This window comes from Schistocerca gregaria, chromosome 5, assembly GCF_023897955.1.
Source record: "Schistocerca gregaria isolate iqSchGreg1 chromosome 5, iqSchGreg1.2, whole genome shotgun sequence".
NCBI lineage: Eukaryota > Metazoa > Arthropoda > Insecta > Orthoptera > Acrididae > Schistocerca > Schistocerca gregaria.
Window position 1 is genome coordinate 260,885,033 of NC_064924.1, and position 14,977 is coordinate 260,900,009.

Here is a 14,977-nt window from a genome sequence, read left to right on the forward strand (position 1 = left end):
CAGCGATGTATTTTTCCAATTTCGTGAAATGCAAAATATTACATTTCTGAATATTTAGAGCAAGTTGGCAATTGCTGCACCATGTTGAAATCTTATAAAATCTGACTGAATATTTATGCAGCTTGTTTCAGGTAGTACTTCACTAAAGATAACTGCAACTGTGCAAAAAGCCTGATTTTACTATTAATATTGCCTGCAAGGTGATTAGTACACAATATGAACAGCAAGGGTCCCAACACACTTCCCTGGGGCATACTCGAAGTTACTTGTTCATCTGGTGATGACTCTCCATCCGAGATAACATGCTGTGTCCTCCCTACCAAACAGTCTTCAGTCCTGTCACAAGTTTCATTCCAGACCCCATATGATTGTACTTTTGCCAAAAAGCATAGGTTGATACGCGTCAAGTGCATTTTGGAAATCAAGCAATACTGCATCTATCTGGTTGCCTTGATCCAAAGCCTACACTATGTCATATGAGAAAAATTGAGTTGGATTTCACATGATTGATGTTTTCAAAATGCATGCTCATTGGCATTGAGGAGGTCATTCTCTTCAAGATACCTCATTATGTTTGAGCTCACAATATGTTCAAAGGTTCTACAATGAATTGATGTTGAATATGTTTGACGGTAGTTCTGTGGATCACTTGTACTACCCTTCTTGAGGACGGGTGTTGCCTGTGCCTTTCTACCAAGAACTGGGCACATTTTTTTGTTTGAGGGATTTACGATACATTATAGTTACAAGAGGGGCTAACTCAGTCAAAATTTCAGTAGGAATCTGATAGAGATTCCATCAGGCCCTAGAGCTTTGTTCAGTTTTAACAATTTCCGCTATTTATCTACACCACTACATCTATCTACATCTACATCCATACTCCGCAAGCCACCTGACGGTGTGTGGCAGAGGGTACCCTGAGTACCTCTATTGGTTCTCCCTTCTATTCCAGTCTTGTATTGTACGTGGAAAGAAGGATTGTCGGTATGCTTCTGTGTGGGCTCTAATCTCTCTGATTTTATCCTCATGGTCTCTTCGCGAGATATACGTAGGAGGGAGCAATATACTGCTTGACTCTTCTGTGAAGGTATGTTCTCGAAACTTCACTAATACTTATTTCATTTATCTTATCAGTGGTGCAAGGATTAAATTGGGGCAATTTTCCTGGGTTTTAGTTTGTAAAGGAACATTTGAAAATGGAGAAAAACATAATTTACAATTACATCACTTAGTTCTTGGTTTTTGGATGTTATTACTATACTTGTATCATCAGCAAAAAGAACTAACTTCGCATCTTCATCAATGTGGAATGGTAAGTCATTAATGTATATCAAGAACAGTAAAGGACCTAAGAGGGAACCCTGTGGAACCCCGTACCTGATAGCCCCCTAGTTTGAGGAATCAGCTGTTGTTTTAAAATTACATGAACCACTTATTTCAACTTTCTGCATTCTTCCAGTTAAGTATGAATTAAACCATTTATGCACTACCCCCCTCAAACCATAATGATTTAGCTTATCCAAATGAATTCCATGATTTACACAATCAAAGGCCTTTGAGAGATCACAAAAAATACTAATGGGTGATGTCCAGTTATTCAGAGAGATATGACACTAATGATTTTGTATCTAGTTTACTGAACATACATATCTTTCTGCTTGTCTTAGTTGTCCTTTGTATTTTGGTACTCATTTTTGCCACAACTGCATCACGATCACTGATACCAGTTTCAAAGTTGACGTCCTCAATGAGGTCAGGTCTATTTGTTTGCATTAGTTGCAGTATATTTCCATCATGAGTGAAGTTCCTAATTATCTGTTATACATAGTTTTCAGAGAAGGCATTTAGTAAAGTTTAGAGAGCGGCAGATAAGAGGCGTCACCGCACTTGCGCGACGATATAGGAAGCACGTATGTGTAAAAGATTATAAGATATTACATTATATCATAAAATAAACAAGACATCAGAGGATACTACAAGAGTGTCGGAATTTCGTGAACCATACTGAAATGAATAATTCGGCTTAAGGTACACAATCGTACGTCCAGATTGCCAACGAAGTAGGCCTCGACTTGATGCTCTTCAGTGTGGTTTTCGAGATGTTAAATTTTCTTGGAGTACCAGTACTGTATTTTCTCATGTTGAGTTCTTTATTATGGCATAATGCCATACGTGCTAGAAGATGTAAACGTGCATTTGAAATGCAGGGAACAGTTGAAACTAGCCAGACATATGTCTGCCTGTGTCTGTATATGTGCGGATGGATATGTGTGTGTGCGAATGTATACCTGTCCTTTTTTCCCCTTAAAGTAAGTCTTTCCGCTCCCGAGATTGGAATGACTCCTTACCCTCTCCTTTAAAGCCCACATCCTTTCTCCTTTCCCTCCCCTACCCTCTTTCCTGATGAAGCAACCTTGGGTTGTGAAAGCTTGAAATTTGTGTGTGTGTTTGTGTGTTTTTTATTGTGTCTATCTACCATCGCTTTCTCATTTGGTAAGGCACAACATCTTTGTTTTTTATATATATTAATCCCATGTGGAATGTCCCCCCCCCCCTCTCTCTCTCTCTCTCTCTCTCTCTCTCTCTCTGTTGTTGTTGTCTTCAGTCCTGAGACTGGTTTGATGCAGCTCTCCATGCTACTCTATCCTGTGCAAGCTTCTTCATCTCCCAGTACTTACTGCAACCTACATCCTTCTGAATCTGCTTTGTGTATTCATCTCTTGGTCTCCCTCTACGATTTTTACCCTCCACACTGCCCTCCAATGCTAAATTTGTGATCCCTTGATGCCTCAGAACATGTCCTACCAACCAGTCCCTTCTTCTTGTCAAGTTGTGCCACAAACTCCTCTTCTCCCCAATTCTATTCAATACCTCCTCATTAGTTATGTTATCTACCCATCTAATCTTCAGCATTCTTCTGCAGCACCACATTTCGAAAGCTTCTATTGTCTTCTTGTCCAAACTATTTATCATCCATGTTTCACTTCCATACATGGCTACACTCCATACAAACACTTTCAGAAACGACTTCCTGACAGTTAAATCTATACTCGATGTTAACAAATTTTTCTTCTTCAGAAACACTTTCCTTGCCATTGCCAGTCTACATTTTATATCCGCTCTACTTCGACCATCATCAGTTATTTTGCTCCCCAAATAGCAAAACTCCTTTATTACTTTAAGTGTCTCATTTCCTAATCTAATTCCCTCAGCATCACCCGACTTAATTCGACTACATTCCATGATCCTCGTTTTGCTTTTGTTGATGTTCGTCTTATATCCTAGTTTCCAGACACTATCCACTCCGTTCAACTGCTCTTCCAAGTCCTTTGCTGTCTCTGAAAGAATTACAATGTCATCGGCAAACCTCAAAGTTGTAATTTCTTCTCTACATCTACATCTACATCCATACTCCGCAAGCCGCCTGACGGTGTGTGGCGGAGGGTACCCTGAGTACCTCTATCGGTTCTCCCTTCTATTCCAGTCTTGTATTGTTTGTGGAAAAGTCCATGGACTTTAATACCTACTCTGAATTTTTCTTTTGTTTTCTTTAGTGCTTGCTCAATATACAGATTGAATGACACTGAGGACAGGCTACAACCCTGTCTCACTCCCTTCCCAACTGCTGCTTCCCTTTCATGCCCCTCGACTCTTATAACTGCCATCTGGTTTCTGTACAAATTGTAAATAGCCTTTCGCTCCCTGTATTTTACCCCTGCCACCTTCAGAATTTGAAGGAGAGTATTCCAGTTAACATTGTCAAAAGCTTTCTCTAAGTCCACAAATGCTAGAAATGTAGGTTTGCCTTTCCTTAATCTATTTTCTAATATAAGTCAAAGGATCAGTATTGCCTCACGTGTTCCAACATTTCTGCGGAATCCAAACTGATCTTCGCCAAGGTCGGCTTCTACCAGTTTTTCGATTCGTCTGTAAAGAATTCATGTTAGTATTTTGCACCTGTGACTTATTAAACTTATAGTTCGGTAATTTTCACATCTGTCAACACCTGCTTTCTTTGGAATTGGAATTATTATATTCTTCTTGAAGACTGAGGGTATTTCGCCTGTCTCATACATCTTGCTCACCAGATGGTAGAGTTTTATCAGCACTGGCTCTCCCAAGGCCGTCAGTAGTTCCAATGGAATGTTGTCTACTCCCGGGGCCTTGTTTCGACTCAGGTGTTTCAGTGCTCTGTCAAACTCTTCACGCAGTATCGTATCTCCCATTTCATCTTCATCTACATCCTCTTCCATTTCCATAATATTGTCCTCAAATACATCACACTTGTATAGACCCTCTATATACTCCTTCCACCTTTCTGCTTTCCCTTGCTTAGAAATGGGTTTCCATCTGAGCTCTTGATATTCATACAAGTGGTTCTCTTTTCTCAAAAGGGCTCTGTAATTTTCCTGTAGGCAGTATCTATCTTACCCCTTGTGAGATAAACGTCTACATCCTTACATTTGTCCTCTAGCCATCCCTGCTTAGCCATTTTGTACTTGCTGACGATCTCATTTTTGAGACATTTGTATTCCCTTTTGCCTGCTTCATTTACTGCATTTTTATATTTTCTCCTTTCATCAGTTAAATTCAATATTTCTTCTGTTACCCAAGGATTTCTACTAGCCCTCATCTTTTTACCTACTTGATCTCTGCTGCCTTCACTACTTCATTCCTCAGAGCTACCCGTTCTTCTTCTACTGTATTTCTTTCCCCTATTCCTGTCAATTGTTCCCTTATGCTCTCCCTGAAACTCTGTAAACCTCTGGTTTAGTCAGTTTATCCAGGTCCCATCTCCTTAAATTCCCACCTTTTTGCAGTTTCTTCAGTTGTAATCTACAGGTCTCAACCAATAGATCATAGTCCGAGTCCACATCTGCCCCTGGAAATGTCTTACAATTTTAAACCTGGTTCCTAAATCTCTGTCTTACCATTATATAATCTATCTGATACACAGATATCCATCCGCACATACACAGACACAAGCTGCTTGTGTCTGTGTCTGTGTCTGTATATGTGTGGATGGATATGTGTGTGTGTGTGCGAGTGTCTACCTGTCCTTTTTTTCCCCCTAAGGTAAGTCTTTCCGCTCCCGGGATTGGAATGACTCCTTACCCTCTCCCTTAAAACCCACATCCTTTCATCTTCCCGTCTCCTTCCCTCTTTCCTGATGAAGCAACCGTGGGTTGCGAAAGCTCGAAATTTTGTGTGTGTGGGTGTTTTTTTTTTTTTCTTTAATTGTTCCTATCTACCAGCGCTTTCCCACTTGGTAAGTCATGGAATCTTTGAACAACAAAGATGATGTGACTTACCAAACAAAAGTGCTGGCAGGTCGATAGAAACACAAACGAACACAAACATACATTTCATCTTTGTTTTTAAATATATTTTTCCCACGTCGAATGTTTCCCTCTATATAATGGGATACACAGTGACACTTTCCATCGACACTGGGCATCACATGAGATGTGATGAGCAATATTTATCTATAATGATCTCCAGCTGCATACAGGAAAAACGAAATTGCAAGTATCTACTAAAAAACCAGAGCATATGAACAACACAACTCTTTAATTTTTGATATAATTAAATTTTCTTTGAAACATATGAGTCTTATCTTTATCCACGATAATGATAGAAGCTGAAGAAATGAATTAAAAATAGTTCCATGGCCAGGACCTTAACACAGGTCTCCTTACTTATTAGGCAGATGTGCTAGCCATTAGAGCACCTCAACGTTATAGCTAACACAGCTGCATAAAATACCCTTTTCCAATGCCCTCCCTAACACAAACTTCAGTTCACATCTTCAGTTTATTTTCTCCTTCTCCAGCTTCTACCATTATCGTAGATGTAGATGAGACTCAAATGTCTCAAGGAAAATTTAATTATATCAGATCTAAAGATCACCTACACCTGAGGTACTGACAGGATTTCACCATTATGTCCACAGCTAGGGTGCAGTTCCAATACCAGAGAACCTTGGCAACAGTGATGACTTAATACCAATAAAACAAGAAACAGGGCAAGAAACCAGAAAACTATCATAATAACTGTGAAAATGTCATGACTAAGTTATATTTATAACACACAGTAGTAAGACAGTATGACAGAGATTTGTGCTCACCTCTGTTTGTTTCAATATTTATTTTGGTTGTCTTAATTTCCTTTTCCTTTTCCTTTAATCTTCTAAGTCTCTCTAATCTGTCAGCCATTTTAGTGGACAAAATTTTCTGAACTTCATCGAGATGGTGTTTTGCTAAGTCGAGACGCATTTGGTGAATTGTCTCTATTTCCTATTCAAACAACATGTAGAGAATACAATACCAATAATCATTAGTCATGCTAGCTTTCAATTTCTATTTGATGTGTTATATTTTTTTCTGCATCAGTAGATATTTTTCTGCTAAAGGCATTATGCATAATAGTTTTAATGATCATAAGAAAACTGCATACTGAGAAGAACTACTTTTAATAGGTGAAACAGATGAAGAATGGCCAATATAATTGCATGGAGCATCTGGTTTTTGATAATTCATTCAGAAATAGTAACCTACTTGAGTGTCACTCTGGAATTTGTGTAACAGTAATGCTGACTTTTGCTTTATCGGAAAAGCTAATTCATCATTTTACAAAAAAATTAGCTACACATCTTCTCAAAGCTCTCTCCTTTAATTTACGTCCAGTACACTGACACTGGAAAGATAACTGAGATTTGCAAGTGCCACTAAGTATAACATTGTAGGGCTTAAAATCTGCTGTAGAAGTAACAGTCAATGAGAAGTTTTAGTTTTAATACATACATAGTATTGTTGTATATTTTATAAAGAGCTACTCATAAAGAGAGTAATTATGAGCTTTATATCAATTAAAAATATACAAATAACAGACTGCACAACTATATTGTGCTAAAATGGTTCTGCACTTTATACTTGTGTAGAGAATGCAGCTTGACCTAATCTTAATTTATGCTTTACTGCCAGCAATAAGCATCATCTTTTGTTGAAAGATAATCATTAACAAAACATTCAGCTAACTTAATAACACTTATACATTGCATATTCCATAAGTATAAGCCAGTCATTTTAGATTAAATCAACAACAATGAGTCATTTCCAAAAACCTAACTGGTGCCCTCTTCTACCATTCTGAACAGGCTCCACCCCGATGCCTGTATAAATTGGTTTGAAGAGTGGAACCCACCTCTAAATCATCTGCCTGGGCTAAAAAAATAGCATCACTATGGATAAGTGTTAAAATTGCTGTAGAGTACTGATATATATCAACAGTTTGAAGACTGCCTACACTTTTTGTCACGTTGGACGCTATGAAGCAACCAGCATGAACTGAGATGTGGCTAGCCTTATGGGCTGTAGTTGTTTTTAGTGCTCCATGATTATGGAGAAGGGGCAGTTGATTTTAAAACGCAAACCTGATCTGGCAATAGCACAGGCTGAAATAGAGCAGCTAAGAGGCTCAGTTGGCAACAGGATCGTACAGGATGTGTGACATTCTGGGAGTATTTTAAAGTTCACAACAATGTTTTATCCTGAAATGTTTTTCATATGCCTTTCAACCAAGTTACTGGTGTGAGTTCCTACATGCCTGCTAGAACCAAAGCACCAGCATCATGCCACCATTCCCAGTGCTCTGCTGAATAAACCAATTTCATGCAACTGAGGCAGCCAATAGGAAGCATGAGAAAGGAATCAGATGGTGCTTGCTGGCCAAATCTTAGAGGGCAGAGCACAATGTAATCTCTCTTGGTTTCCAGGTTTTCAACAGAGCACACGGTCTCCTGTAATCTGTGGCTCTGTGCTTCTGGAGCAGACACCAGCTAAATCAGCCTTGAACCAACTTCTACCCTCCTCCTATTTCAGCTATCACCCAGACTGGCAGGATGACTTATAGCCCAGCATGGATGAGCCCTTCTGTATTGTGAGTACCAAAAATATACCAGAATTTAGTTTATTCAGCTCCTTCATTTAAAAAAAAAAACCTCCTTTCTAATGCCCTCTACTCACATTCTGACCAGGCTCCAGCCCCAAGCCTGTACAAATTGGTTTGAGAGGTGAGATCCCTCACTGTTCAGTCTGAACGGAGGCCTAAAAATTTTGTTTCCTGTTTGATGCTGTGTGGTTGGTGAGAAGTTCAAGCACCACAGTGCTGCTGTTGTTATACTGCAGTTGCTGTTGAGCAGCAGCTGGGAGCATGTTGCATTTACATATTCTCTTATTCTCTTACTGCTGTGGACAAAGCCTGCAGCAAACTGCCTGCCTGCCAGCCTGGCTTGAGAGTCACATCATGAGTCCATCATGTCATCCAGTGATGTGAGAAGCTGTCCAAGTGTGCATTGTGGGTCAGCCAGCACTGCCAAAGACCCTCTTGTCACCAAATGTCAATGCTGAGTGCCACTGTCAAAGCAGTCTACTTGTACATGGCTCGTGAGCTAGGTTATGAGTTTGTGCAGCTCCTGTAGCCTTACCAACACTTGCTGTGATGGGCCAAGTACAAGAGTGCACTATAAGCAGCTATCACAATGTTCATCTGCCACTGTCACCCTCCTACCACTTCTGAGGCTTGGCCAGCCAACCAAGCTGATGGCCAAGCTGACACACTGTCACCTTGCTGTTTGTTGCCGCCATGTCATGCAGGCCATTTGCCGCCTACTCTCTGAGCAGTCCACCTGCTGTTGCACCACCTAAGGGTTGTGGCTTCAACCCTGGGGTGCCTCTACCTCCAAGCCATTGCTGCCAGCCCCAGCCAGGCCAACGCTGCTGTCATGTGGGTGCCTAGTGCCTGCAGTCCACACACGGACTGCTAGTGCCGCCCATCACATGTGACATCACATAGTATCTTGATAAGTACATTGTAACATTTTGGCTATTGAGAGCAAATATTGACTAGGAAGATGTTGAGGAGACAGCGTGCCATACTTCTGTGTTGATCTAAAACTCTGAACTGAGAAGCCTCACTAGAAAGTGTTTTTCTGGACTTACAATTTAGTTTTGAATGGCCAGTATTCAAGGGTATCTTTCATCACTGCGCTTAATCGCAATTTTTACAGATGGTTCAGATATGAAGATGAAAATAGTAGCAGTAATGGTAAGATAAGTGTGAAGTTTATTTATTTCAGCTACTGGGAAGCATTGGTGTCGGTATTGCAAGAAGAAAACAGACTGGCACTTAACTTTGTTTTACTCGATTAGAAGACTGAGTAGTCTGTGATGGTGTCACTTGATGTCACTAGAGAAGTTTTAATTTTATAAGCAGGACATTCATTTTGTATTCTTGAGGCTATCACAGTTATGAAGATGAAGAATAAAAATGGAGGCACTGTCTACAGGTGTCATAATATGTAGATGTACACTACCACTCATTAATTTCAATACAGCCTGGTATTTCAGATTTACAACACAAATCAAATGTTATTTCTCACAAAATATAATTATATTAACTTCCACATACATAATACAATCACAGTCATTATATTTTACCTTCATCAAGGTATCCACCTCTGGATTTAATGACTGCCTCACAAACTCGAGGCATGCAGTCAATCAGTTGTCGTAGGTATTGTGAATCTATATGATTCCACACATTCTTATAAATATTCCAGAGATGTTCCTTGTTGGATATATTAACTTCCCTGATAAGTCAGTCCACTTCATCCCAGACCATTTAATGGGATTACAAGCAGGGCTTTGGGCTGGCCATACCACATTATTAAGCGCTTTTTGTTTTTCCTTTGATGCAATATAGTTCGTACGGTATGCCGACCTATGTTTTGGATCATTATCCTGTTGTACGATGAACCCTTTCTCTATTAAACACAATTAACTTTGTATTGCTTGATACTGATGTATGCAGTGGTATTGCTTCTCATCCATACACCCTTCTATTTTCACAATGTCGCCAACTCTATCTCTGGCAAAATATCCCCAAATCATAATAGAACCTCTATCATGTTCAATTGTTGGTAGAACACACTGCTGTGCTACCCTTTCCCCTACAAATCAGCAAACAAATATACTCCTTCTGGTTCCAAAAATCTTGAACTTCGATTCATTGGTGAATAACACCTTCATCCACTCTTCTGATGTCCAATTACAACGTTCCATAGCCCATTCAAGTCTCTTCTGTTTATTTATGGGCCTTAGAATGGGTTTTCTTGCTGTGACACATCCTTTCAAGCCGGTTTCAGTCAGTATCCTTTTTACTGTTGTAGCAGATATTGTTGTCTTCTGGAGGTGAAGGTGTATTGCACTCCCCCTATAGACACACTACACTATTTCACAATTTGGAAAATCGATAAATCTGCTTGGCTAAGAGCTACAATCACAGCACATTTTTCTACGGATACCTTCACTCACTTCAATGTCATGAAGGAACTGACGTGCAGGAACCACATGTTATGTATCGTAGCAATTGTTAACATTTGCTGCGGACATCACATCACTACAGGGAACAACATAGTCGCACCAAATGTGGCATCGATAGGCAAATAGGTAAACAAACATATCAGATAGGTACATAATGTTTATGTACACAATATTGTTTGTTGGATACTATTGTATCTCGATTACAACAAACAAAAATCACGACATGTGTACAACTGTTGTACTATTCCATTGCTTCTTCAACTGTACCCACGTATTAGACCTTATCTACAGAGAACTAGATGTCATTTATTGGCTGTATTGAAATTAATGAGTGGTAGTGTATGTTTGCCTAATGTTATTTTTAAGATGATTATTGGGTGAAGTTCTCAATTTCCTCCACGACCTTGTAACTTATAAGATGTGGATTAGCAACCACTGAGCGTCCAAAATGATCATGAAAATTTTTCAAGTTTCATTTTCATAGCCCGAACTATTCTTGTTTCATCTTTCCTAACGAGATCTGACTGTCATTTTGTGCCCCCAATAGCAGTATGTTTCCTCCATTACAGAAGAGAGAGCAGTTAGGTCTTTTTAATCCTTTCCTGTTCAGCACGACATCTCGTGTCAGGTTAAAGCCAGGAATGAGCCTACCCTTGGAACCTTGATGGGAGCACGTTTTTGTTTCAAGGGCAGACATGGACAAAACATTGGCATATATGAACTAAAAGGAAAGTTGCATACCATTAGGTTCCAAAAACTTGGTACTGTATATCAGATCACTAGCAAAAGTAGGCAACTATAGGCCTGCAGATCAACACCCAATGAAACACAGCTAGCACCAACTGTTAATGAAAACACTAGGCTGTATCATGACCTACCTGACTGTGGGTCCAAAGGAATAAATTATTTTTCTGTAGTGGTTACCCTCTTTCTTTCCCATTTCTGTGTTCAATATACATGTCCATCCATGAATGAGAAAAGATAATAAAACATGTTGTAATTGGTTAACTCAACACATATGTGATGGAGTGTCCCACGGCATGAGGCCACAATATTTTGTATTAACATGATCATATACGTGTGAGGAAAAACAGAGTAGCACCAGTGGTATGGGAGAAGAGTAACTGCAGACAAGGTAGGGCAAAAAGTGAAAATGAACAGTGCCAGACAACCAGTTGCTCATCAACATAAAACTACAACGCTGGTCAGCAAACTGGACAAATAGTTTCCCACTCTCTCAATTGCATGAAGCAACATCTGTGCATTTTTCTACTATTATCCAGTTGGGTAGCAATCTAAGGGCATGATATATATGATGTATACTGAGGATAGTACAATGATAAATGATGTTTTGCTATCATCTTCTGAAGCACAGCAAGCTACATGTTTTACAAGGGACTGATATTGATGGTGTTGTGGGTAAGAGAAACCCAGTCTAAATGTACATTTTAACTTACCCTATACAGAGAGTTTCCAGTATGAATAAAAAATATTTAATGTCTGTTCTAGCACATATTTTATGTCAACATGTACTAGGGTGCACTGAAAAGTAATGCCTTTGAATTTTTTATTCTGTTCTCAGTTTCAGTTGAGGTACTGCATGTCATGTATATTTCTTGGTCAACTTTCTTGTTTCGCTGATGCAATTTGCAACCCTCTGCCACTAGAGGGCTCCGAAATGTAGTGTGATACACAACAGGGTGTAACAGAAGTATGTTTTTGCATGAGAAACAGTGTACTGTAATTGAATTTCTCACCACAAGAAAAGTTTGTCCACACATGAAGCACCCTCTCATTCAGCATGACAATGCAACACCACACAAGAGTGCTATGACATTTGCAACAATCTGACACCTTGGATTCACTGTCATCGATCATCCTTCATACAGTCCCAACTTGGTACCATCCAATTTTCATCTATTTTCAAAACTTAAAGAATACCTTCGAGGACTTCACTTTGACAGTGATGAAGCAGAGCAAGCAGAGATGAGTTTATGGCTCCATCAACAAAGTCAAACATTCTACAGTGACAGTATCAATAAATTGGCCTCTCATTGGGAGTAATGTGTTTGTCACCAGAATGAGAAATAAATAAGTAGACATGAAGAATAAAGATGTAGAATGTTAATAAAACAATGGAAACCCCATGTAGGAATATCTACAGTGTACGAAAAGATAGATTGCTACTTACCATAAAGAAGACATGTTAAGTTGCAGACAGGCACAATTAAAGGATACCTACACAAAACTTTCAGCCACAGTCTTCATCAGCAAAGGGAACCAGAGAAACACACCCCATCCATACACAAAGCAAGCACATCACACACACACCACACACACACACACACACACACACACACACACACACACACACACACACACACATGACTCCCAACCCCGGCAGCTCAAGCAAGAATGCAGCTATCACATGGGATGGCAGCAGCAATCTGGAGAAGGCAGGGAAGGAGAAGGGATACAGTGTACAGGTGAGGGACAGAGGAACACTGTCTGGCAGAGTGTTCAAGGACAAGAATGCCAATATGAACAGCATCAGGAGATTGTGGGGCAAGGAGGTAGTAAAAAAATGAGCTAAAAAAGAAGAAGAACAGGGACAGATAACCAGGGGCATTGGCAGAGGGCAGCAAGGAAAGAGGCTGGGAGACAAGAATAAGGAGGAGATAATAGGACAGTGAGGGTGGAAACTGTTGTGTGAGGGGGTACAGTGACAACATTTTACCATAGCAGAGAATGTGTTGTAAGGATAGCTCCCATCTGTGCAGTTCAGAAAAACAAACACACACACACACACACACACACACACACACACGCACACACACACACACACACACACACACACACACATGCATGCGCGCGCGTGCGCGTGCAAGCACGCGCATGCATGCAAACACAACTCACACACACATGACCACAGTCTTCTGCAGCCAAAGCCAGAGTCAATATAATGTTAACTACAGGGTAAGCAGTATGGATTCAGAGAACACCATGCAACTATAGGTCTCATATTTGCACTCAGAACACTGTTACAAAAGAACTGGGAGAAAGCCAGAAACTACTTAACAATTGTGTTTTTAGACCCTTAAATGTAAGATGGGGAAACAACTATAAAAAAAGCAGTTACTGAAGTAAAAAAGTCACTCAGTCGCCAGTGCATTGGGAGTTCTAACAATAAATGCAGAGCTGCTTATAATCTCATAAACAGTGTTGCCAAAGAATTAGGTAAGGTCAAAATCACTCTTTCTCGACAAGAGTTTAATGATTACTTTATTAAATCTGTGGAGAAAACAAGCAGTAGCATCAGTAAACCTACTACAAAAAAATTGTCATGCAATGCCCTATGCCAATATTCTCACTTTCTCTTAGGTTAAGCCTAGCATTGTATCAAAAATAGTAAGAAACTTCAAATCATCAGATGACAGTGATATTTATGACATGTTTTGCAACTTACTGAAGAAAATCAAACAATGGAAAGTCCTGGACGGAATGTAACAATATTATGAGAAGGCAAGTGGCCACTCACCATATAGCGGAGATGCTGAGCTGCAGATAGGCAAACGAAAAGATTTTCACACTTAAAGCTTTCGGCCAATGGCCTTTGTTAACAATAGATACACACACACACACACACACACACACACACACACTCACGCAAACGCAACTCACACATATGACTGCAGTCTCAGTTGCCTGAGTCGTGTGTGTTAGTTGCAATTGTGTGTGTGTGTGTGTGTGTGTGTGTGTGTGTGTGTGTGTGTGTGCGTGCGTGCATGCGTGCGTGTGTGCGTGGGTGTGTGCGCACGTATGTATGCCTATTGTTGACAAAGGCCATTGGCCGAAAGCTTTAAGTGAGAAAATCTTTTCGTTGTGCCTATCTGCGACTCAGCATCTCTGCTATATGGTGAGTGGCAACTTTCCTTCCCATAATATTGTTACTGAAGAAAATCATTGACTCTATTGTTTATCCATTGACTCACTGCATAAGTAAATGAATATCAGAGGAATACTTTACAGAGTAGGTGAAATATCTAGAGTGGTTCCCGTGCATAAAAAGCGAGACAAAAACAACCCTGCAAGTTTCAGACCATATTAATAGTTCCAGTCCTGGAAGAAACAATAGAATGCATCATTTAACATCAACTGTCTGCTCATTTCGAAAAACTTGGAATATTTAATGTAGCACAGTATGGCTTTAGAAAAAAGTTATCAATAACTGATGCAATATACTCTGTAAGAAAATATGTTCTTACAGTATTTGAGGAGAAGGGCTTTGCCCAGGTCACTTTTTGTGTGTAGGACATGATGCACTTCTACAGAAATGCTATTTCTATGGCATCAGGGACAACAGCCTAAAACGATTGACATCTTATCTCCAAAACCATAGGCAAGCTGGGTGTACTGGCACAGAAAAATCTACTGAAAAACAAACTAAGGTGGGAGTTTTGCAGGGATCTGTACTTGGACCATTCTTGTTTTTGGTAATGATCAATGACCTATCCTCTTTTACAAGCTCAAATAAGGTGCTACTTGATGATGACACTACCTCCCTAATTTAAAATAATGATCTGAATAAGCAAAAA

At 39.8% G+C, this 14,977-nt stretch overlaps 1 protein-coding gene across 2 annotated transcripts in view; it reads right to left on the reverse strand.

The window, feature by feature from the left end:
- Positions 1-14,977, reverse strand: part of LOC126272933 (cilia- and flagella-associated protein 91-like) — a 273,513-nt gene that overhangs the window by 164,723 nt on the left and 93,813 nt on the right. For both annotated transcript variants that reach the window (XM_049976230.1, XM_049976231.1), the window contains exon 7: positions 6,128-6,296. In XM_049976230.1, coding sequence (XP_049832187.1) covers positions 6,128-6,296 — 169 coding nt within the window. The remainder of the gene's footprint in view (positions 1-6,127; positions 6,297-14,977) is intronic.